Here is a 22,637-nt window from a genome sequence, read left to right on the forward strand (position 1 = left end):
GGGCTTTGTTTAGCTAACACTTTTGTGATTATGAAAACATTTAATGTCTTCAAATGTAGAAAACTAAAAACCTCAAAACTTTTCACAGAGATGTAAATTAGGCTTATAGCAAGCATGGTATCATGGTAACTAATGTTTCTTTGTATTGACACACCTTGAATTGTAGTAGGCAACATATGTAGGGACATAGGCAACCCTTTTGGGTCTCAGTTTTGTGAGTACTTGGTAATAGATAATGCTGTTTGAAGAGCTTTCAGTTTGGACAGATAAGATTAACACCCAAGAAAAGATGTAAATGGTTCTCCACTATCATATGGACAGCTAAGGGCAGAGTCCCAACTGCAGCCACCAGTTGTGATGGCTCCTATGAGGCCTCAGATGTTAGATTTTGTCCTTTTAATCACTTTGAGACTGTCTGTGCTTACAGAAGGCAAGTATAGCAATTTCAAAGATGGAGTAAGTAAACTCCTAATTTAATTCCTTATGGAAATTTTTGCCCTGTGATGATCCTCTGCTGAGCAGGGCAGAGAGAAGATTTCTCCAATCACAGTCAACATTCCCTGTCTGCTTCAATAGAGAGGTCATTTCTTGGGAGAAACCTGTCCATACAAAAGTGTGTACATATTTATCCCTTTTTTCCATTAAATTCAGATTTTCATGTTTAATATTTTATGAGGAAAGAGCCCAAAGGTCTTGAAGTTGCTGTATAACACTCAAGATGATTGAAGTGGAACAGCCCAGTCTCCAAGTGTTTATTATGGAAAAAGGAAATAATGGAAATATTTAAGTGGAATATATTTGGAGGAACTATTCTCATTTAAGTTGTTTTAAATGGGTTGATTTAAAAATGAACTTTTAAGTTTATTTTTATTGTTTTACACATATATATTTAATAGAGAAACTGAAATCCCATCTAAAAATCATTTAAGTACTTAGATCAGATGAAAAGAAGTTGGGTTTTCTATTTTTTTAAACACACATAGACAACTCCAGAATTTCAGGCATATGTGTTTTGATTTCATTTGGTTTGTACCCTTTAGAATAAAGTAACACTCTATTGTCATGTTCTATTTGCAGACATAACTACACAGAAGGCTGTGATTTTGATCATATTGTATGAGTGGCATGTGGTTGCTCCAGCTGCTCAAAAGACTTGGTTTATGCTCCTATTCTTGATAGTCAGGTACTTTAAAAGACCCGTAGTCAAAAGAGCAAAATGTAGAAAATACCTAGCAGGTAGTAGCAGGTACTACTGGTGTTTTTCCATGATTAATTTGAATTTTAACGGCCAAGGAGACATCTAACACTTCCATTTGGGAAACACACCCATATCTTCAACTTTTGGGAAGATCATCATGCTAATCAACCAACATGTTGCCTTTCATAAATATATGGTATTACTCCCACATGCATTTTCAAAATTATACCAAAGCTATACCTTCTTTTTTTTTACATTTCTTGCAAAGTTCATCCTTTCAGTGTAAATGGAAACTAGAGGAAAATGAAGCTCTGTATTCCCTTTATATCTTGCAAAACATGTACTGCAAATTCTAACCTGTCTTGACTTTTCTGTGGCTCAGACACAACATAGAATATTATTCTGGTTTGCGCTTCCTTGTCTAGAAAAATAATGAGAGTATTTCTGCTTAAATAAATATGCTTTGTGACAGGTAGGATTATTACCACCCTAATGAATGACATAATGCATTTCTTCTGTTTCACTCAAGGCTCCTCTTCTTTTGCTTCACTCAAGGCTCCTCTTCTTTTGCTTTGTGAATTTTCACTGGGACCTGCCAGAAACAATCCTACATCTTAAAACTCTCCTAAAGGCTGATGCTCATTTATGATCAATGAAAATATCTTAAACAAAAGAACTGGCTTATAACAATTTGCATGTACAACTATGGATAGAAAAAGCTCTTTTATGCAAAAAGGCATACATGACATCCCAAAAATTCCTGAGCAGGAGAAAACAGAGTTTGTTCTTCCATTTGACAGTAGAGACTTTTCACCTCCTATTGATAACATTTAATCTGATAGGGCAGATGTCAATACATTTTGCTAAATATTTTAAGAATTAAAACATTGTTGTTTTGCTTTGTAATGCACATAAGATCTTAATGGTTTATGGTTAAGTAGTTTAATTGGCTCAGTTGCTGGGCAGGAGGGGAAGCAAGAGACGCCTGCAGTTTGCCTGACCCTTTTCTATCAGATTGAAGTATTATTATGTGCTGTACTATATTAAGCATCATCTGGAAAAAAAGCACAATCTGTTCTTTTTAAGCTTCTTAATAGTTTCTAGTACTGATTCATGGGAAGTGGAACCAACAGATTGTTATAGTTAGACTGTAGGTGGGGACACATATGCTTGAGTTTTGAACAAAATTCCAACTCTGCAGCAGGGACAAGTCTTTCGCACGATGACGTAATTGGGTTTTTTTTAAAAAACATGAAGAGACATATGGGAGTAGCTTTTGACTGGGCTTAGGGCCAGGTGCTCAGGTAGGCAACATGCAGGATCCAGGCCAGTATTTTAAAAGAACCCAGCTACCACTTGTTGCCAAGAGGACACACTTACAAAAGCCATCTAGCTCTGATTACAACACCCCAGACAAAGTTTCAAGAGGACAGGAATATCAACTAAAAAACTGTGATACATCCTCCAACAGAACCAGTAGCAGTATAAAGGTGCCAGTTTCCAAATATTGAAATGGAGATGGAGTTTGGTGGGGCAAGAGGAGGTGAATTTAAATTGCCTGTACTTGAGCTCCAGCTAGCGTTGTTTGTTGTGATGGTGTTTGAAGGGGTCCCAAGGAGGAGGTGAGGGACGAGAATCTTCACTCCATGTTTCAGAAGGCTGATTTGATATTTTATGGTATATATAATATTAAAAGAAAATTGTATACTAAAACTATACTAAAAGAATAGAAAAAAGGGATTTCATCAGAAAGCTAGAAAGGAAAAGAATGATAATAAAATCTTGTGACTGCTCAGAGTCCTGACGCAGCTGGACCTGTGATCTGTCATTAATTAAAAACAACCACATGTGACCAATCAAAGATGCACCTGTTGGTAAACCATCTCCAGACCACATTCCACAGCCATCAGATAGCTATTGCTTATATTTAGTTTCTGAGGCCTCTCAGCTTCTCAGGAGAAAAATTCTAGCAAACGTATTTTTCAGAAAATATATCCATGACAGTTTGTGGAGCCTTTTCTGATGAACAGGAATTAAGCAAGCAAGAGTAAACCAATCTCTCCCTTCTGTTGAACATTTCTTTCAGAATTTTCTTTAAATTTAAAAGTGAAAACAAAATAGATATAAGGATAAATTCCCAGGATGTAGGCAACTTTCATCATATAGGACTCACCAAAAAATCTTAGTTTGCTTCCAGCTAAGGAGTTCTGAATTAATTTTAACTTGGAAGTGAAACTACAAGCTGCATAAGACATCACCATTGTCCATTCATTTGTGTAAATCCTGAAGCCCCTATACCCTTTTTCTTGTGTTATAGGCTTGGCTGAACGGTGGGAACTGCCCCAATGGTGGAGACTTGCTCCTGCTGTGGCAGTTTTGGTAGTACTGCTATAGGTATACCGAAGAATAATGTCCTTGAGGAGACCAGCTCCATGCAGAAAGCATGGAGATTCTCTTCCACTGTGAACCTTACATCCTCAAGGAAATGACAGAATGTACCTTACCTTCTTTTCCACTCTCATTTCTTCAATGCTAAATGTATATGTTTATGCACATACATGTTTTATTCAGAAAGAGAGCCCAGATGAAATTTTTGCTAATATATGGTGCAAAAAAATTTAACAGAAAAGATTTTCTTTTTCCATCAAGGAATGTTCATTATCCCCACAGCATAGCTCATACAAGATATACATACCTCATCAAAACACTTGCACAACAGGATAATTCACTATGAACAGTTAATTGCATAGAGTTTAATCAGCAAGGCAAGACCACCACTGGGGTATTTGTATGAGTGTCTTGAAGCAAAGCTGCTTTCTGTTTTTATCAAATCTCCCTTGAGCTCATGCCATGGAGCTGTAGTTTTCCCAGCTGGAGACCTCAATGACTCTCAGATTTGGACTGCCAGGATGTATTTTCTTCCAAATGTTAAAAACATAACATTTTCCTAAGTACTCCTGGTAATTTAACATGTTTCCTCTGATTTTGGGTGACACATAACTTTTTGTATGGTTTCATAAAGTCTCCTTGTCTCGATGCTTGATGAAACCATGGTGTTTGTGCTCGAGCAGATTTTATTGGATTGGAAAGGAGTTAATGCACTTTGTGCTCTCTAAAAGACCTGCTATTTTTCAGTACTGTAATTAAACCTATTGTCAACTTTATACCAAGCCTGAGGATAACAGAATTCAAACAGAAAAGTTTTAAAGCCTTATAACACTTCTAAGCAAATACTGCAGTATTTGCAACATAAAAGATACGCAGTTCTGTAAGTAAACTAGACTTGGCTGGGAATTTTCCATTGAGTTTTTTGACAGAGAATGAGATCTTCAGAATTTCAATGTCTTTGGGTGTCACAATTTAACCCCAACCAGCAATGAAGCATCAGGCAGCCTCTCACTCACTCTCCTACCAGCAGAACTGGGGAGAGAATCAGAAAGGTAAGGGGTAAGGAGCATGTGGTTTAAGATAAAGACAGTTAAATAGGTAAAGAGAAGCTGCGCGCACAAACGAAGCAAACAGGGAATTAAACCTCATGCTCCCCGTGAGGTGTTCAGCGGTCTCCAGGAAATATGGGCCACATCACATGTCATGGTGATTTGAGAAGACAAACTCCGTCATTCCAAACATCCCTCTCTTTCTCCTTCTTCCCCAAACTTTATGTACTGAGCATGATGCCGCATGGTCTGGAATATCCCTTTGATCAGCTGGGGTCACCTGTCCCATCTGTGTCTCCTCCCAGCCTCCCAGGTACCCCCAACTTCCTCACCAGCATGAGAGCATGAAAAGTAGAAAAGGCCTTGTCTCTGTGTGAGCCCTGCTCAGCAACACACCATTTCTATATTATCAACCCTGTGTTCAGCACAAATCCAAAACATAGCACTATACTAACTACTATGGAGAAAATTAACTCTACCACAGCCAAAACCAGCATATTGAGATATATAGTTTTTCCTCAAACTTGCATCTCCTATGGCAAAGATTGACAATGCTTCCTTGTTCTTTTCTTCTTCTGTTAGAAAAAGTGAAATAGAATATTTAATGTTGATCCAGAATGACCTAAATGAAAGTAATTTTAGACAAAGTAGTTTATTTCCTGTCAGATGGCTTAATTTTATTTTTGAAGACCTCTGGGTCTGCTGGGAGTTAAATATGACTGACCCCAATATTTCCTTCAGGCTGGCTTTGGCAACTATAATACATATTTCATGAGACACCATGGTTTTGACCTCTAGATGAACTGTTTCAGCATCCCATGGGAATCACTTGATGCTCATGTACCACAGGAAACACAGTTTGCCCTGAGGGCATGACACAGGGGTAAGCACTGGACTCCTGATTTACTACTCTCAGGAAGCACTGCAACAACTGAGTTTAAATGACATTTTGTCCGGGCATGATTTGCATGATAATGTGGTTTCCATTAGGCCTAATCACAGCAAGGACGAAAACGAAAGATCCTTCAGGTAGAAAGACCTCCATTCAGGTTGCCATTCTGGTTGGGTGCAATTTGGAAATTTAGTGGTCTCAGGGTCTCAGTGATTCATTGCTGGTGTGAAAGGAAGAAATTGTTACTTCCTGTCTTCTTGTTCTTTGCCTCTTTTGACTATTTGGATGGTAACATCCTAAAACTGAGCACTATTTTTACATTCATATTCAGCCCTGAGTGTAACAAAGCCTCTGAGCTGTAGCCCCAGAGTGATAGGGATGACTCCCCAGGTGGGCAAGATGAATTCTTGATGGCTCCAATGTCCAAAGTAAAAAAAACAACAGACAGTCAAAATCCATGTCTGATCCTTGCTGCTTTGCATGCATTTTGACTGTGAGTGCTCCTGTGTACTTGAATTTCTGCTGGTAAGAGAGAGATTTTTTTTCTTATAGATTTTCCATTTGCAAGCTGACAAATTTGTGAAGGATCAGTAGTTCTTGCAACATCATCACTTGACACTACAGTCTTATTAATTAATTAACTGGTTGTATATCTGTGGAATATTACTGAGGGTTTAAGACATTACTTTTGAGAAAGGTTTCCTGCCTCAGAGGCCTTCTTATTTAAATGAGACATGAAACAGATTTCAACAGCCAGATGGAGGAGCGCAGGGAAGCAGACACACAATCCTGGTCAGGATGACTGTCAGTGATATCAGTACATCCACTGTTTAAGCACTGTGACTTTTATGTAGGCCTGGCAGTGAAGAAAGTGTCTGTGCTAAGACAGAATAAAGGAAAAAAGGTATCTATCTGTCTGTTAATATCTATTGCCAGTTTGTCCCCATAGAGGAAGAAGGTATTGAAAGAAAATATGAAGTTTTTCCCACTGGTAGAAATTTAATTCAGAACAAGCAAACAGGAAAAAAACCCAGAAAAATATTAAAGCACATTGAATTCATCTGTGCTCTGGTGAAGCCTGTAATGCTAATCCTCAGTTTTATCATTCATTCTTCAGTAGAAGTTTTTGCTTCAACAAAACAAATTTTACTTTTCACTCTAACTAAAATAAAAAATTTCTTTGCAGATTGCATTATGAATTAGGTGATGTTGTGAGCTTTTTTTTTTTGCATATGTTAAAAATATATACACCCAAAAATTAATTCTCAACTTTTTTTTAATTTACTGAAGAAAATCAAGGAGCATTTGGTCACATTTAGTCAGTTTGAGAGAATCAGAAGCAATTGCCATTTGTACCTACACTGTTGTACACATTGTGGACCAGATCCTCACACAACCTTTAGTTTAAGCAGAGATGCAGTCTCTTGGAGGGCAGTGAATTTTCCAGGAAAGTTTGACCTTGTCTTGAAAAATTGATTAATTAAAACATGGAAGTGATATTGTTGAGACTGGTACAGTGATCTCTCTGCAGATATGTAATACATTTAAAATATCTGATGTTTCCCAAGGAAGTAAAGCTGCTGCAGATTTTAATAAGTGCATTTGTATTTCTGTTTGCATTTAGGAAACTATGGTGAAAGTGGAATGGAAGCTTTCAAAGACATGGCAGCCAAGGAAGGGATCTGCATTGCGCACTCCTACAAGATCTACAGCAATGCTGGCGAGCAGAGCTTTGACAAGCTGCTGCGAAAGCTTCGGAGCCACCTGCCCAAGGCAAGAGTGGTCGCCTGCTTCTGCGAAGGCATGACTGTCAGAGGCCTCCTGATGGCCATGAGGCGCCTGGGACTCGCTGGAGAGTTTTTGCTGCTAGGCAGGTGAGTAATACTGTGCAGTTACTGCCTGCTGTTTTAGTCAGTAGTGCAAAAAAAAAAGAAAACTATCCTGTTTTCTGGACAAGAAGAACATACATCACAGACTCATGGCCTCTCCTATACCTGTTCATATCTAAAAGATAGGAAGTAATGCCAGCTCTGTCATAGCAGTACAAACTCCACAAAGACGTGCACCATCCTCATGACGTGCCAGGCAAACACAAGTCTGCTTGGCCACTTCTAGCAGCAATGTGTAAGGGAAAGCTGGCACAAAAGTCTTTGATCTGTATCACCCATTTTTTTCACTGCAGTATAAAATGCATTGTGTACATTTCCCACCTGAGGCTGTGCATTCCAGTAACTCCCTGTTAAGGATTGCTGATGCAGCCTCTGGGTGTACCTGAAACAGAACTTCCCAAAACAAAGTTTGTAAACTATCACCTTTTCTTCCTGATTCAGTGTTGATGTGCATAGTGTCCTAAGGGCAACATATAGGTAATCCTTTCTCTTAGCTGAATGAAATCACTGTTTCCTTTCCTAACTGCCACAGGAAGAAAGGAAAAGTCACTTAATGTGTGTTCATCCAGAAGGAAAAGATCCTGGCTCGTAAGCAGAGAAGTAAGTTATTGATGTGAACCTAAAAGGATCTTTACATTTTCCCCTTATTCAACAAGTGGATCCTAAACAAGACAGGAAAAAGGATGTATTGAAAACAAAATGGAGTGTACTGGGAGTCAACTAATGTAACTCAGCGCCTTTTTAGTGCATTATTAGAAGGATGACCTGTTGTTGTCCCAAGCATGAACCCTACAGGAATACAAGTAAAATTATGTTAGTGACACCAGAAGTCATGTTAAGACCTCCAAGGAAACTTTCAAGGACTGCCTTGGCAGCTGGGAGACTGTCTGTCCAACTGGTAGGACACCAGCCTCTGTTCATAGCCTGCCCTGTTGCACACAGCTGCCCCTGCCCCTTGGGCAAAGGGGAAAAGCAAACAGGCAACAACTGTGGCTCTTGTCTCTGCCCTTAGTCTTTGACATCAGCCTACAGTTTGGCATTTTCATATGGGAATTTTTTTCATTCTTTCTCTGATACATGGCAACTGTCTCCATCCTTCTTTTCAAATACGTTTTATCTGTAGAGACTTCCATGGACTTTCTTGGTCCTTTTCTGGACAGACACCCAAAAGGACCACAATCCTCAAGGTGAAATTTGCATTAACATTTATAGATGTCTACAATTTAGACACTTCCATGTAGCCATCAGAATTTACTCTACAGTTAATTAAGCAAAATAGGACCTTCTTAGGTCCCTTGTTTGTAATGTGAATATTTCAAGTAGCTCAGAGAAATTGTATTCTAGAAAAGGGCTTGTACAAAGACTCTCTTGATAACTACCTTTGGTGGAAAAGCCCACTCATCAGTTGTTTAGAGCAGATTGGAGCAAATGCCACCTTCACTATCTCTAGCTGAATCTGGTGCCATAGGATGTTTGCTATATTCTTCTGTCCTAAATACAAGAAATTGTCAACTATCTGCAGCAGTACTCAAATTTAGAAGCACATAAGCATTGTTTTAAAAAATATGTTGGCCCCTAACTACTCCAGATTCCAAACTGTACATAATTTTGTTATGGGATTTATGTACAACAGTGCTAAATTTAGCCCTCTGAGATGCCTTTATGAATAAGGACTTCAGGAATTGATGACTGTGAATAAGACTAGAGCAATTCAGATTATCTCTTTAAAAAGAAGCAAGGTTTAAAGAGAACAGGCTTTGAGGCTTTGCTTCAAGATTTTGTTCGTTTTGTCCGTTTTGTGTTGTTTCTTTGTGAAAAATACCTGTTTCTAGCTGCAGTGGAAATTGTCAGGAGTAATTACAAGAAAGTTGTTATTGGGTATATGACTTTTATTGAGTAAATTGAAAGTGATAGCTTCTCTTAGAAACCTAAACAGTAAAGTCTTTCCAATTGAAACAAAAATCCTTAATTGTACCTGACCATTTGGTGTGTATCCATGCCTGTGGCAGCACTACACAGTTTAGTTGTGAAAAATGCAGCATGAACTGGAGGTGTTTACAAAAAAAAAGAAAAAGGAAAATGTAGGGATTTTTTTCTATCCTTTAAATTGATTAGCAGAGACTCTAAGGTAATAGCTGAGAAGTGGCTACTCAGACATAGGTTAATATGCCCCAGCCAGTAACTGCTACATCAGACAAGGATGGTTGGAGAGATGTAGTCTCTCTACATTTGGCTCTGCACTTCAGAGATCTCAAGGATCTTCGAGCATCCAGTATTTTTCAACAGATTGTTTCCAATTTGATATCAAAATCTGCTATAAGCCAGGGGAAAATAAACCAAAAGAATAAACAAACAAAAGCTAACTTATTTTGCCAGCTGAGGACTTCTGTTAGGCTTTGAGTCACCCTTAGTCTGTAGAGCAGTGTTTTGTGTTTCTGCCATGCAGCAAGAATCATGTGTAGGGTGTGGGAAGTTGTGGAGTAACAATGTTCCACAAAGATGTTCATTCTTACCAAAATATTCTCCTTTCACCATGGGCTAATCTCTAGGTTTTGAGGCAGAGCAAAAGAAAAAAGCAACAGAAAAAACAGAGAACTTGAAAGAATTTCTTGACATAGATGGGATGTAAAACAATGATATTATTGTCCAGTGATAATCTGAGTTCCTGTAGGGATTTAAAGATCTGTTTTCCAGGACCTTGATGTATTGTGTGCTCTCTTGGTTTTTGACTCTTCGGCTCTGTTGTCTGTGAATATTTACCTGTTGGTCAGAAGCTGGGGTTGTCGGCTGGTTCTGTAGAGAACAATGTAAGGCACTGACCTGGGATGGATGTGACGCCAGTACAAACCCAGATCTCATACAAGCAGATTGTATTGGGGACCTTTTTGTGCATCGTTTGTAGGGGAAAAAGGCAGTAGGCAAGATTTTGAGAAGAGCAGATGGTTCAGAGCGCTCTAAGGGGAAAGAGCTACATCTGAAATTAAAGAAGGCTCATGAAATTAACTTTTCTTGCAATTCTATGGAGGAAAATGGACTAGGATAAGGTTTATACTTTTATTGCTTGTCTGATCCAGGAGTTGCTCTGGGCTACCCATTCAAGTGAGAAGGTTATAAAAGGGCATTCCAAGTGTAGTTAGAGTGCCGTTCACTGGAATGCCATGGGCTTACAAGAAAATCTACATCTACTGATGAATACCATTTTGTTCCCCCAAAAATTCTTCCCTGTTGTTTTGTTAAGTGACAAATTATTTTGTTTCTTTTACAAACACACAGAAAGAACTAAAATCACAAAGCCACTCAGTAGATTTATGGGAAATCATAAATGAATCAACATTTCCACTTCCTCTTTGCTTTCCTTTATGTTCTATTTTTAATTTGGATCCACCCCTAATATTTTCAATCCAAAGCCTTAAAAAAGTATTGGGATTTTTTTTAAGTTATGGATTTCTCACTGCATCTGTTTTATGCTCAGATAAACAGAAAATGGATTGGCCAAGAGGAATACATATCACATAAATTCCCTTTACAGCTCCAAGGGGAGGAAAAAGATACCTTTCAATAAACTCTCCACTCTTGACCTACTATGCCGTTTCTGAAATTGCATTGCCTGCTTGTGACAGATATGCAAGGTGGCATGTCATTAGTGATTGTAACATTCCAGAGCTTTTTGATTCATGGAAAACATTTTAAGTGCTTGGCAAATATTTGCCTCATGCATCTTGAAGAATTGGACTTAAACACAAATGAAAAGGTGAGTGTGCTGACTTTTAAATATGAAGAAAATGTTAAGTTAACCGTTACTCAGCTTAATTGAGATGTGGACATCAGGCTTCACCTGTTTGTCTTCACTGCTTCTGTCACCCACAGGTCATATGACAGGAGGTATCCTTACATGTAAATTCATTTGAGAATAAATAATACATTCACATAGCAGAGTAACTTTGAAACAGATTTCAGAAGGAAGCATGGAATATTAATTGTGTAAAAAATCCCAGTTTGGTTGCACATGATTTCCAGCTTTTCCTCGTGTAATATTTCCTTATGTAATATTCAGACCCAACAGCTTAAATTTTCTTTTGTCTTGTGTATGCCCACCTTAATCCTGCTCCTCTGAATGCCTAGTTTCTGGTCTTTGGACAAAGTGTCTGTGATATTTCTCTACAATAATAATTTCATTTGATGCCTTTCATCTGCAGGAATTTCAAAACTTGTCTCAGAATGACTAAGTACCTTAGTGCTAAGTCACATGATTTTCATAATAAATTAGAAACTATTAGTTGCAACAGAGATTACAAATATTGACTATTACTGTCCTAATGAAATGGATTCAGAAAACACTACCACAGCACTAAATAATTATATTCTTTTTTTGCTTGCTGAAATTGTTTTATCTTATATCAATTAACACTTTCAAGATGGGACTCTACATAGAGTTGGTGACAGCATTTGCCAAGGGATTATTTCCAAGAAGCAGCTGGGACATAAATAATCTGTTTTGGGTTAGAAGAAAATCAAGATTCACATATGCAGTCACTATTTGTCTTTTACCTCTAGACAAGAGAACTTCCCCTGTTTGATTTGTTTATTATTAGAAAATAGTTATTGTAAAAACCTAAAAATCAAAAGAAAGAAATTTTGCAAAGGATTTGTGATTCCAAGTGCAAGACAGTCAGACTATTCCTACCCAAAGGAGAAGAGAAGGGAAAGGGCAAGGGTATTGGAGTGGTCAGGCATTGAAACAATTCCCTGCCCAGGGAAGGGGTGAAATTACAATCCTTGGAAGCGTTCAAAGTGCATGCGGCACCTGGGAATATGGTTTAGAGGTGAACAGTTTGCCTTGATAATCCTTAAGGTCTTTTTCAACCTTAATAATAATATGATTCTAAAGGGAAGGTAAATGTATATAATGATAAAAATTACTTGCTCAATGTCTCCAGCTTCCAAATGACATTCCACAAGCAGTATTCATCTTCAAGAAATTACTGGGACTTCCATTTGCTTTATATGTTCACATATGCAAATGGTGATGCAGATTTACTACTGTATTCATATCATATCTGATTTTAAAAAAGAGTTAATTAAAATTATCCAGTTTCTTCTGTTGTATTTAAAGACAAAATTATGCACAATAAATAAAAAAAATTAGCAGAGATGGAAATATGTCATTTGGCTGTAGGACTGATTCTGATTTTCAGCCGTCCAGATGAAGAATCATGGCCAAAATTTATCAGTCTGATTTAATCTCTACATGATTCTTAGATACTTAACTTCGCCAGGATTTACAGAAATAATATAAAACTGTGACTTGGCTGCAATATCTACAGCAAATGAATGGGAAATCTAGAGCTGCAGGGCATCCCTCAGAGTTTCCATCTTCTTTGAAGTAGTCAGGACTTGATGTCTATGCGTTGCAATGTCCTCGCAAAGATGGAAAACCAGCTCCTGCATTTTCAGGATTCACTCTGTTCTGTGATATGTGAGGTCTGTGCCTCGGGATGCCTCGGGCCGTGCCTCTGAAGCATGCCATGGCTGCAGAGCGTGTCCAGATGAAGATGGGTAAGGGCAGGACACCACTTCTAGCAGTGTCGTGATCACAAGCAATTCAAGTGAGGCTCTGCAAGAGGGCAGAAGGACCCCTGAAGCTGTGCCCATTCTTCTCAGAACAACACAGATATCCTCTGTCACAAATCACCTCTCCTAATAAGATATCTGCTTAGCTCCTGAGGAGATGGATTGAAGGAAATTGTTATTGATTCTAAGAGATATTGCAGCAAATGAGCTAAGTAGAAGGTAAGTAGTCGAAATGAGGATAAGGAGGGAGAATAAAATGTGGAGAAGCATTAGTTCCAGGAAGCCCCCAAAGTAATTCAGCTGATAGGAAACTCAGAAATATATATGAAGAAAAGCTGGTTAGCAACTAAAAAGGGCAACTATAGCTGAAGGAAAATTAAAGCAAGATAGATGATCTGAGGGAAATGAGTTCTTTTTAAGAGTTTAAAAAGAAATCTTTCGTGAGATTTTTAAAAAGCGTTTGTTGGATAAAGAAAGATCTCGCTGTAAAGGATGTAGGGATTTCCTTCCAGAAAGTATGCTGTGTGTTGTGGGTTAACATGCCTTTTTCTGTCTTTGTACAAGTCCAACTTTGTACAAGTCCAACTTGTAAAATAAATTAGGATATGAAATTTTGTAGACCTGAAATGTGCTCTAGATTAATTTTTGGTTGTTTCTGATACTTCTGGGAAGTATTAATCAGACAAAATACTTCTATCTAGAATACTTCTTGCTGTCTAACCTGTGACAAAATTGTGGAAGATAAATGCAGTATAAATGTGCAGATCTTTCCTCCAAAATAAGCAGGTGAAAAAGTACTTTTAGAGAAAAATTGTGCAACCCCAGCCTGTATAACCAGCCTGATCCTTTTTCTTCAGTCCAAGTAGGCAGTAGTCTGGTGCAGCCTCACCTGAAAGCTGTTTCCCCTAAGATAGCTGTCTGCTGCCCACTCATTATTTATCTCTGTTCTCTTGTTCAGGCATGAACGTGTAGCCCAAGGTATCATCGTATATCTAGTAATTAAATGCACTGTAATCAGCAACATTAAGTCAGAATCTTCATTGCTACCCAAAAACCCCAGGAACTTAACAACAAAACAAAGGTTTGCTTTCTAGAGATGTAAAAGAAATTAGGGAAGTGAAAAGTTGTCTTCCCTCCTATATCCAAACAGAGCCTTCAGAGATAAAGCAGACTAGAGGGCAAAGAATAACTTGGTTTTGAGCAGGAGCTTTCTGGTCTCCATTTGAGGCAGCCTCATGGCTCAGGGACCCTCAGGGTGAGCAATAGCAGCAGGGTCCTGCTGCAGATGGAAGCAGAGAAGTGGTTGGTCAAGGCTGTTTGTGCAATGATTCAAACAAGCATAATTTCCTTTCTGTGGTTCACACCCCACAAGCTATGCTGGAGGATTTTAGGGAGACAAGTGAAGCAAACATATCAAACATATACACTGAAAGCAAAACAATCTGGCTGACGTTTTAAACTTTCTTGTATGCCTTTAAAATCCTTTTTTTTTTTTTTTTGGCACCTATCTGGCCCGGTTCTAATAAATATTGCACCTGCTCTCCAATTTTAGTCACTAATGTAGATCAAGTAGCAGGGATGGGAGTAAGCTCTACACCTATATGCAAGCATGTCTTCATTTTGCTGTTTCAGGAATGATATCTATTTCTTGGGGTGGGTGGTGGTGGTGGTATGGGGGTGAATGTCTACCATGGAATCAAGCAAACAATGAAGACTTTCCAAGTGTGCATATTGGCAAGTAAGCACCCCTTCTACACATCTGAAAATGTAGCATTAGAAAATACTCTACCAGGTCAGATCAAAGGTCCATCAAACCAATGCGTTGTTTCTGGGAATGGTCAGCAGCAAATGAATGGCAAAAAGTGACACCAGGCCAGGATGGAGCAAAGTTCTCCTGGAGAATTCTTGGCACCTTTGTGAGGGAAGCCCTTGTGGTTATCTTCCTGGCCCTCCTCAGGACTCCCTCTAACAGGGCCACAGCCTTCCAATGTTAGGACCCCAGAGCTGGAAGCAGCAGTCCAGGGTCTCATGAGAGCAGAGCAGAGGGGGAGGATCACTTCCCTCAACATGTTTCTTCATGCATACTTCTTTTGATGCACCCCATGATGAGATGAATTTCTGGGCTGGGAGTTCACACTGCTGTATCATGTGGAGCTTCTCTTCCAGCAACATCCCCACGTCCTTTTCCTCAGGGCTGCTGTCAGTCCATTCTTTGCACAGCCTGTACTTGTGTTTGGGATTGCCCCTTGCATTTGGCCTTGTTTACCTTCATGAGTTCCACATGGGTCTAGCTCTCAAATCTGTCAGATTCCTTCTGGATGGCATCCCTTCCCTCTAACCTGGTCATGACAAATCATCTGTGTCCAACTGAATTATTTACTTCCTGTAAGTAAAGGTCTACTCTTTCTCACCTACAACTAGCATTAACAGCCAAAGGAAGGTAGCGTTGTTAGTCAGTATGTTTGAATAGAATTGTGCCTCAGCACTGTAGGAAAAGACAGTGGCTCCTTCAAGTCTTTTACTTCTGCACTGATTCACCTCTACCAAAATGTGCTAGATCCATCTTTGGATAGATCTGCTTAAAGTATTTCAAAACCAAAAATTACACAGCCCTCTCAATCTGCTACTTCCCAAGCTTGACTACTCCTTATACTCTTCCTAACGTCAAACCTACAATTCTTTTAAGCACTTTATTCCTTGTCCTACCCAGGGGAACAAAGGAAGCAGCTTCTAAGACTGCAAGTTCTATATTTAAAGACTTATGCTTACCCTTGCTCTGCTTTGACAACTTTGAGTATGAACAGAAAGCAGGTTTTACACTTTGGAGCAGCACGAGATCTCTATTATCCCAGCGGAAATGAGACACGAGGCAAAGTACAGAAAAAGAGATGTCAAACAATCCTGAAGAATTATATAAGGCTTATTTTCATTGCAAAATGACAAATTCATGAGATGACCTACACGGTTGAAAAATAGACAGTGCAGCGATCTCAAAAATAACTCCATATTGCCAACAGACCTGTGCTTGCAGTTCTGTGTGAAAGTAAGTCAGAGGCATTGCTGGGAAACTGTGCCTATCTGTGGGTGCCTCTCTGTTCTCAGTCAAGAAATGTAAGCTTCTGATTTTATATTTGACTTAGAAGCTCTACTTTATCCCACAGCTTATTAAAATTCAGAATGGAAGACGTCTATGGGTGGCTGACTTAAGACTGTTCTCTTCAAATATGTCTTCTGAGAGTGATAGGCAGCAGTCAGAAAATTTTCTGATGTAAGCCTATTTTGAGAATGAGACACTCTTCCAATTCTGAGAAAAGGAATCAAAAATACCCTTGGAACAATAAATACATTTTTTATTCAAGCTTGAGAAAAGATTGGATGCTTTCTTCTCAAAAACATAAATTCAAGAGGTAAAAATAAATCAAGATCTTAAACTCCAGCATTGTTATTCCACAATTTGCTGCAGGCTACATGCTAAAATATAGCTTTTTAAAACATTAAAGCTAAAATGAAAAATGTGCTTCAGTATATATTCCTAGAAAAATTTAAAGGCACTTGGAACGGAATGAAAATTAGCATTATGCTTGAGATTCTTTGATCTTTAGAAAAGCTACAGAATTTTGATTAATGAAGTTAAGAGAGCCTAAAATTGTCTTTATTTAAAAAAAAATTATTTTTTCTTCTTTAAAATTAACACTTTGACAAATAGAGTTTTGCAGTAAGGTACTGATTAGCACTTAAGATCTATTTCCTTTCTGTCTTTCTCTGAAGCAAGTGGGTATGATATTTTCCATGACTTCTTTCTAACTCTTTCTTTTTCTGACTTATCTGCATCATCCCAGAGTCTACACCCAGGACTAGTGACTCACTGCCCACACACAAACCACACACACATGGCTGTATGCAGAGCAGGTACTTGTGAAAGGGGGAGACCCAGGGGTTTGTAGCTCCATGTTACTGTGTCCTGATAAAGAGAATCTGTTCCAAACCATGGAGTCCAGGAACTGTCCCTTCTCTTGGCAAATCCGCCATCAATTCTGTTCATGTCTTAGTTTCTTAGCCACAGAGATCCTCTGTGTAGGTGAGGCACAGCAAAGTGTGTGGCAGACAAAGGGGAAGAAATGTTCAACCGCTTGGACAGCAATTGTTCATTGTCCCAGCTTTGCAGGTACTTTCACATGTGTTCCATTTTTCAATTAGAGGACAGTGGGACTGGGAAAGGCAGGCAGATTTTTTTCTCCAGCTTCACATTTGAGTTGATTTAGTTGTACTTGAAACACCTAGAAGATTTGAACATAAAAACATTACCTATACAGCAGAGATTTATACAGGCGCACCCATCCCACTAACACTGGTGAGTGATTATGGAAGAGCATTACCCCGAGTAATCAAAACTTCTGATTCCTAAACTTGTGGTGTAATTCATTTTTCTATCACTCTATTAAAGTGACAAAGCACACACAGCAGCACATTTCCCCCTCACTATGGCTGAATTGATAGTTTTTAGTGAAGTCATTGTCTCTCCAGAGATTAAGGCTGAAGGCAACTGACAAGGTGAATGAAGTACCAGAACTCACTAAACCTCATTCTGGTGGAATTACATCCACTCCTTCCTTGAAAAGACATTATAAATTATGGCAAGAATATACTACTTTCAAGAAGACCAGATAAAAAAAGCCATGTACCATTTCAAGGCACAATACCCAAGATGAACTTTGTTGTTAATTTTCATATTAGAAATCTGTAATAACAGAATTGATTAAATGAACAGTGTACTAAGTAGGAAGCTAAAGTTAATAAAACTTATATTTGCTAAGGGGTCATACTGTTCAACCTTTATTCATATTGGATAGTGACACTGAAGGAGGTAATGACAGACTGAATTATAATGAGTAAATCATCTCTGTTCTGGGAAATAATATAGTTATAATACACGGTCATTTAATACATTTTAACTGGTATGTTTTTAAGCATTCCGTGTCTTGAAGTGCTGATATGCACAAATCAGTATTAATCTTGTATGCTGCCTATTTGGAAATATGATTGGCTGATATGATTTTCAATATAATTCTACCAATGCATACCAAAAGCAACATTATTGCTCATATCCTAGGAGTTAAAACAAAGTAAATTAAATATATTTCTGAAACTCTTCATGCGTTCAAAGGTTTCAAGCCTTAGCTAAATCAGTTTACTTATCTTAGCCAAATGTGTATCATGCGGATGCTACCTGAGTAAAAAAATTTCATGTTAGCCACACAAGATCTGATTTTATCTGAGCATTTCAGACGTGAGGAAAACTATACTGTAATGTAATGTCAAATCAGCAATATGTTGAGGAGGATGACCATCACAAAATAAAGGTGTTGATGTTACTTTTACACTTAATAGAGATTTTATGGGGCTTTAAGCAAAATTAATATACAAAAATGTGTTCTTTAGCTGCTTGACCTGACGCCAGATATTTATACAAAGAGCTAGAAACTCTTGCATAGTAGGGAACGTCAAGAAACTGGAACAATAACTGCAACAACTGCCTGGTTTTTTTGATAGCTCATTACTTGAAATTGCCTTCAGAGAAAGACATTAATGAATGCACAATTGGTTTTGGTCTTTAAAAAAAAAAAATCAAAGAACTGCTTCTGAAGTTGTCATCTCTTAGCTGTAATTTTGAGAAACTCAATGTGGATTTTTTTCTTTTTAATATAAGATATATAAGTGATATTACCTAACAATAAGAAAATAGACAGTTTAATTACTTGTGCAGCAATTTCCCTGTCAGAAATCTAATTACTTCTTCCTGCTCCATAAGTCCTTTTCATGGGGAACCTCCCAGTACAAGGGCTGGGTAAAGGTAATTAGTATTTTCTAATCATGTCCCCCCTTATTTAGCACTACATTGAACTTAATATGCCAGTTTCACCTGCTGTCAGCCAGAAGCTCCATGGCATGTTACTTCATTCTAGCTGTGCTCTTGTAACCAGAAGAGTAAGTGATTTGCAGTCCAACCAAGCATTAACTCCTCTCTCCCAGCTGAAAACAACAGGGCCAAAGGAGCACCCTGAGAACTACAACAAAGAAATAGTGCAGGGACCACAGAGCCTGCATTTTGTTCAACTGCAATAATTTGGTTGGGAGGTGCAGAAATTCCTAGCCACAGGAAAGCAGCAAGGTGTTTCCAACAGACCAGATGAAAATTAATACCTTCCTTCTGAAGTGCTCAGGGTTACAGCATAGATCCCAGGCAAGGAAACAGTTTTTGGGTTTTATCTGAGGCTTTCTAGTAGCAGGTGGTGACTGTTAAATTTCTCTAAGAGTGATGCTAATCCTGAACTCAGGTTATTTCCTCTTTGATTCTCTAACATGAGTGTTGTCTGAACCTCAAGTCATACATATTAGAGAAAAGGAGATGATCGCTCTTCAAAATAAGCACTAGTGGTTTTGTATCATAATGTTATTCCTAATTGAAATAGATTTTCTATCTGAACATTATATAGCACTGACAGAGAAGCACAAGATTCATCTTAAGGCCAGGGTTAAATTGGCCTGAGCTTGCTCCAATAACCAACAGAAAGGTGTAGACATTGTACGCAGTGATTCAGACAAGGATAAGAAAAATTGTCCTCTGCTGGGGATTTGGGGAGAATGCCTCCAAACATCCATTGTGTGCTGAGAATCAGGGAAGATAAAATTTTCACTAATGTATCCCTCTCTCAGATAGGAATATTGCCTTTGTGGGAAAACAGAAATGTCATTTTTCTTCAGTAGGGTGGACAGATGTGAAGTCGGGGACAGATTTATCAGACATCTGTTCTTTAAAAGAGGGGTATGTCTATGGTGAGAACCTACTCAAGGGTAGGAACTTACAGGTGTTCAGGAATCCTTCATCCTTTTTTCCCAGAAATGGCATAGTAAATTCACATTCCTGCATACCTTTGCACCTTCTCTCTGTGCTCAGAGGCAGGTTCTGACATCTGCTGCTGCCTTTTACCTATAAAAGGACCTATCAGTCGGATGTGCAAAGGAACAGCTGAGCCTACCAAACAGACTGAGCGCTTCCCCTTGACTCTGAGGAAGCAACTGCCTGAAAATTCTTCCAGGTTTAGGAATTCCCAGCCAGGACTATCCGGGAGGCTGCAAACTTCAAAAGTTTAAAACAGTTATTTCTGAGAAATTTCAAGGAAGAAATGTGTTTCCTGGTCTTAATTTCAGCTCCACTGATTCTGTCTGAGGATGTTACATCCTGATATTTGTAGTGATTTAGTGTCTGGGAGCTATCAGAGACTGATCAAGGTGGGTCCAGATGCACACATACACTACAAAATTGTTTCTAAGATTGCTTTCCCTTCTATATATGTAGCAGCTTTAATGGTGACCTTCTCCCTCAGGGCTCTTAAGACAGAATCCTCGTGCAGTGATACTAAAATTTTATATGGTTGTAACAACTGAGAATTGACTATCAGAAGAAGGTAAATTACTTCTAAGATTACTTGTATACTCCTGCAGATTATCTGCAAGGATATTTTTGAGCTGCAGTCTTTTGAAAATTAATTTTCTAAAAAATTACTAAGGTTGTGCATGTTTGTATTGTTATTATAATCTGTATCAGTGGTCAAGAACCAGAAATGTAATCTGATTCAAAAGAAATAAATTATTATTTTTTAAAAATTACTGATCAATATTCATTAATAACATTGCTCCATAAACTTTATTACAAATTATCTTTCTTTAAAATACTCACTTTAGAAAAATCAACTTTTTTCTGGATAGAAGGGGAATTGAAAAAACCTCAGCTATAATACCTGTTCTTTCAGAGTTCTGAAAAAAAGAAACCTCAAGAATTAAAAAAATCTTTCTAGACTACTATAAATTACATGGTTTCCAATCCCAAATTACAAAACTTTGCAACTAGAAAATTTTTCCATTATATTAATTTTTAAAATGTTTTTCTTTGGTGGGCATTCCCCTCACTGACATTCAATTCATTATAGTTGTATTACACTGGGAATGTAGTTCTCACAACTATTTTAACAAAACTAATTCAACTTTGGCATTTTAAGGGACTTTCAAATCAAGCACAATAGTTGTAAGGAATACTAAAAAGCATTTATTTTCTTCTACTGTTTTAGAGAGTTTTCCTTTTGGGTTTTTTTCATACCAGAAAAAAATTAATTTTCAAATGAAATGCTAACCTTATTCTGTATCAAGTCATAAGGAGCAGTCAAAAAGTAATGTGAACTTTCTGACCATTTTAGGAAGTGATGATTTCTGTCCAGCACTCTTTGCCCTAGCAGTCTTTTATAGCTGGGCCATGCTTCTTCTCAAGATTCACAAATGTCTCATCCTCCTTTAAATCTCAGTTTTGATATTGTCCTCTATGTTCCTTCTAAAAACTTGGTAATAGTGAGCAGAAAGTCAATATCCTATTACCTCATGATACTGTTGATTTTTATTCTCCTATCTTTATGCATTTTTGTGTTGTTTTTACTCTTTTGTCTGATTTTATTTCTAAGTATTTTATGTAGCCTCGTCCTGCAGAGGTCTTAACACCCCAGACTCCTGGATACTATGTCTATGGATATTAGATTCTAAAGTAATATTAATTATAGATTCTACTCACTAGTCCTAGTTAGGTAACTTTCCAGCTATTGGTTTCAGGCCTTAAAATATTTTAGTCTATTTACTCCCTGTCTGAGCCTTTTATAGCTAAATCCTCTCTCACATACTTAAAAAGACAGGAAGAGTTTGAACATTCAGAAGAAAGCAGGTAAATCACTCATTTAAATCAGAAATTGTACTCATTTGTCTATATAAACAACCCCTAAACTCAGAGACATTGTGTAAATCACAGGGTACAATTTGCCTTTTATTTCAGAATTAGCATCTTAATTGGCTGTCTTGTTATTAGATCTTAGAAAAAAATGTTTCAACGGTCTGTGATATTTAATTAAGATACACTAAATTGTTTTCTAAATTGAATTTTGTATTCAAGTGGATGTGGTTATTGGAAAAATCAGTTGAACGGAAACAAGTATCTTAACAAATGCTTTCCTTCTGCAAGTTCCTTTCCTTCCTTTGAAGCAAGTTCTGTTCTTGAATTAATGCTGATTAAGGAAAATTCTCTAGAGCCTTGAATTATCTTTACCTTGAACTAAATTATTTGCACACCTATAAACCTGATTTTGCTGTATTTGCCTTGCTCTTTACCCAAAAATGTCTTTAAGAAATGAAAAACTCTTGTTTATAAGATATTCCCAGATTTTGCAACATCCCTTCAGTTTGTCTTTGCTTTAGGATGTTCTCTTGAAGCATTTGGTTAGGAAGACTAATTACTGTGCTTTAAAGTCACACACGGATTAATACTGAGTGTGTAAGAGGAATTTGTCATTCATTCATTTCCAGTTCAAATTCAATGTTCAAAAAAAATGTGTTGAGAGTAGATAACTCTGTCAGCCCTGGACATTACTGAAGTTACTATTTTGAACAAACTAATTTAATTGACACTGTTCATTACTGGGCTTTTGCTAACAGCTGGTCTGTGATTTTTTACTGTTATTCCTCCATCCAGACTTATGGTTAGCAACACTAATCCAGAGATTATTAATTATCCACTGTAAAAGGATATGCATAAAAAAATAATTCCCTATCTGTAT

The 22,637-nt window shown here is 37.8% G+C and overlaps 1 protein-coding gene across 3 annotated transcripts in view; it reads left to right on the forward strand.

Annotated features, from left to right (window-relative positions):
- Positions 1 to 22,637, forward strand: part of GRM5 (glutamate metabotropic receptor 5) — a gene marked incomplete at both ends in the record, with an annotated part of 230,135 nt that overhangs the window by 93,915 nt on the left and 113,583 nt on the right. For all 3 annotated transcript variants that reach the window (XM_084226281.1, XM_084226279.1, XM_084226280.1), the window contains one exon: positions 7,152 to 7,401. In XM_084226281.1, coding sequence (XP_084082407.1) covers positions 7,152 to 7,401 — 250 coding nt within the window. The remainder of the gene's footprint in view (positions 1 to 7,151; positions 7,402 to 22,637) is intronic.

Source organism: Fringilla coelebs (genome assembly GCF_963513975.1).
Source record: "Fringilla coelebs genome assembly, chromosome: 2".
Lineage (NCBI taxonomy): Eukaryota > Metazoa > Chordata > Aves > Passeriformes > Fringillidae > Fringilla > Fringilla coelebs.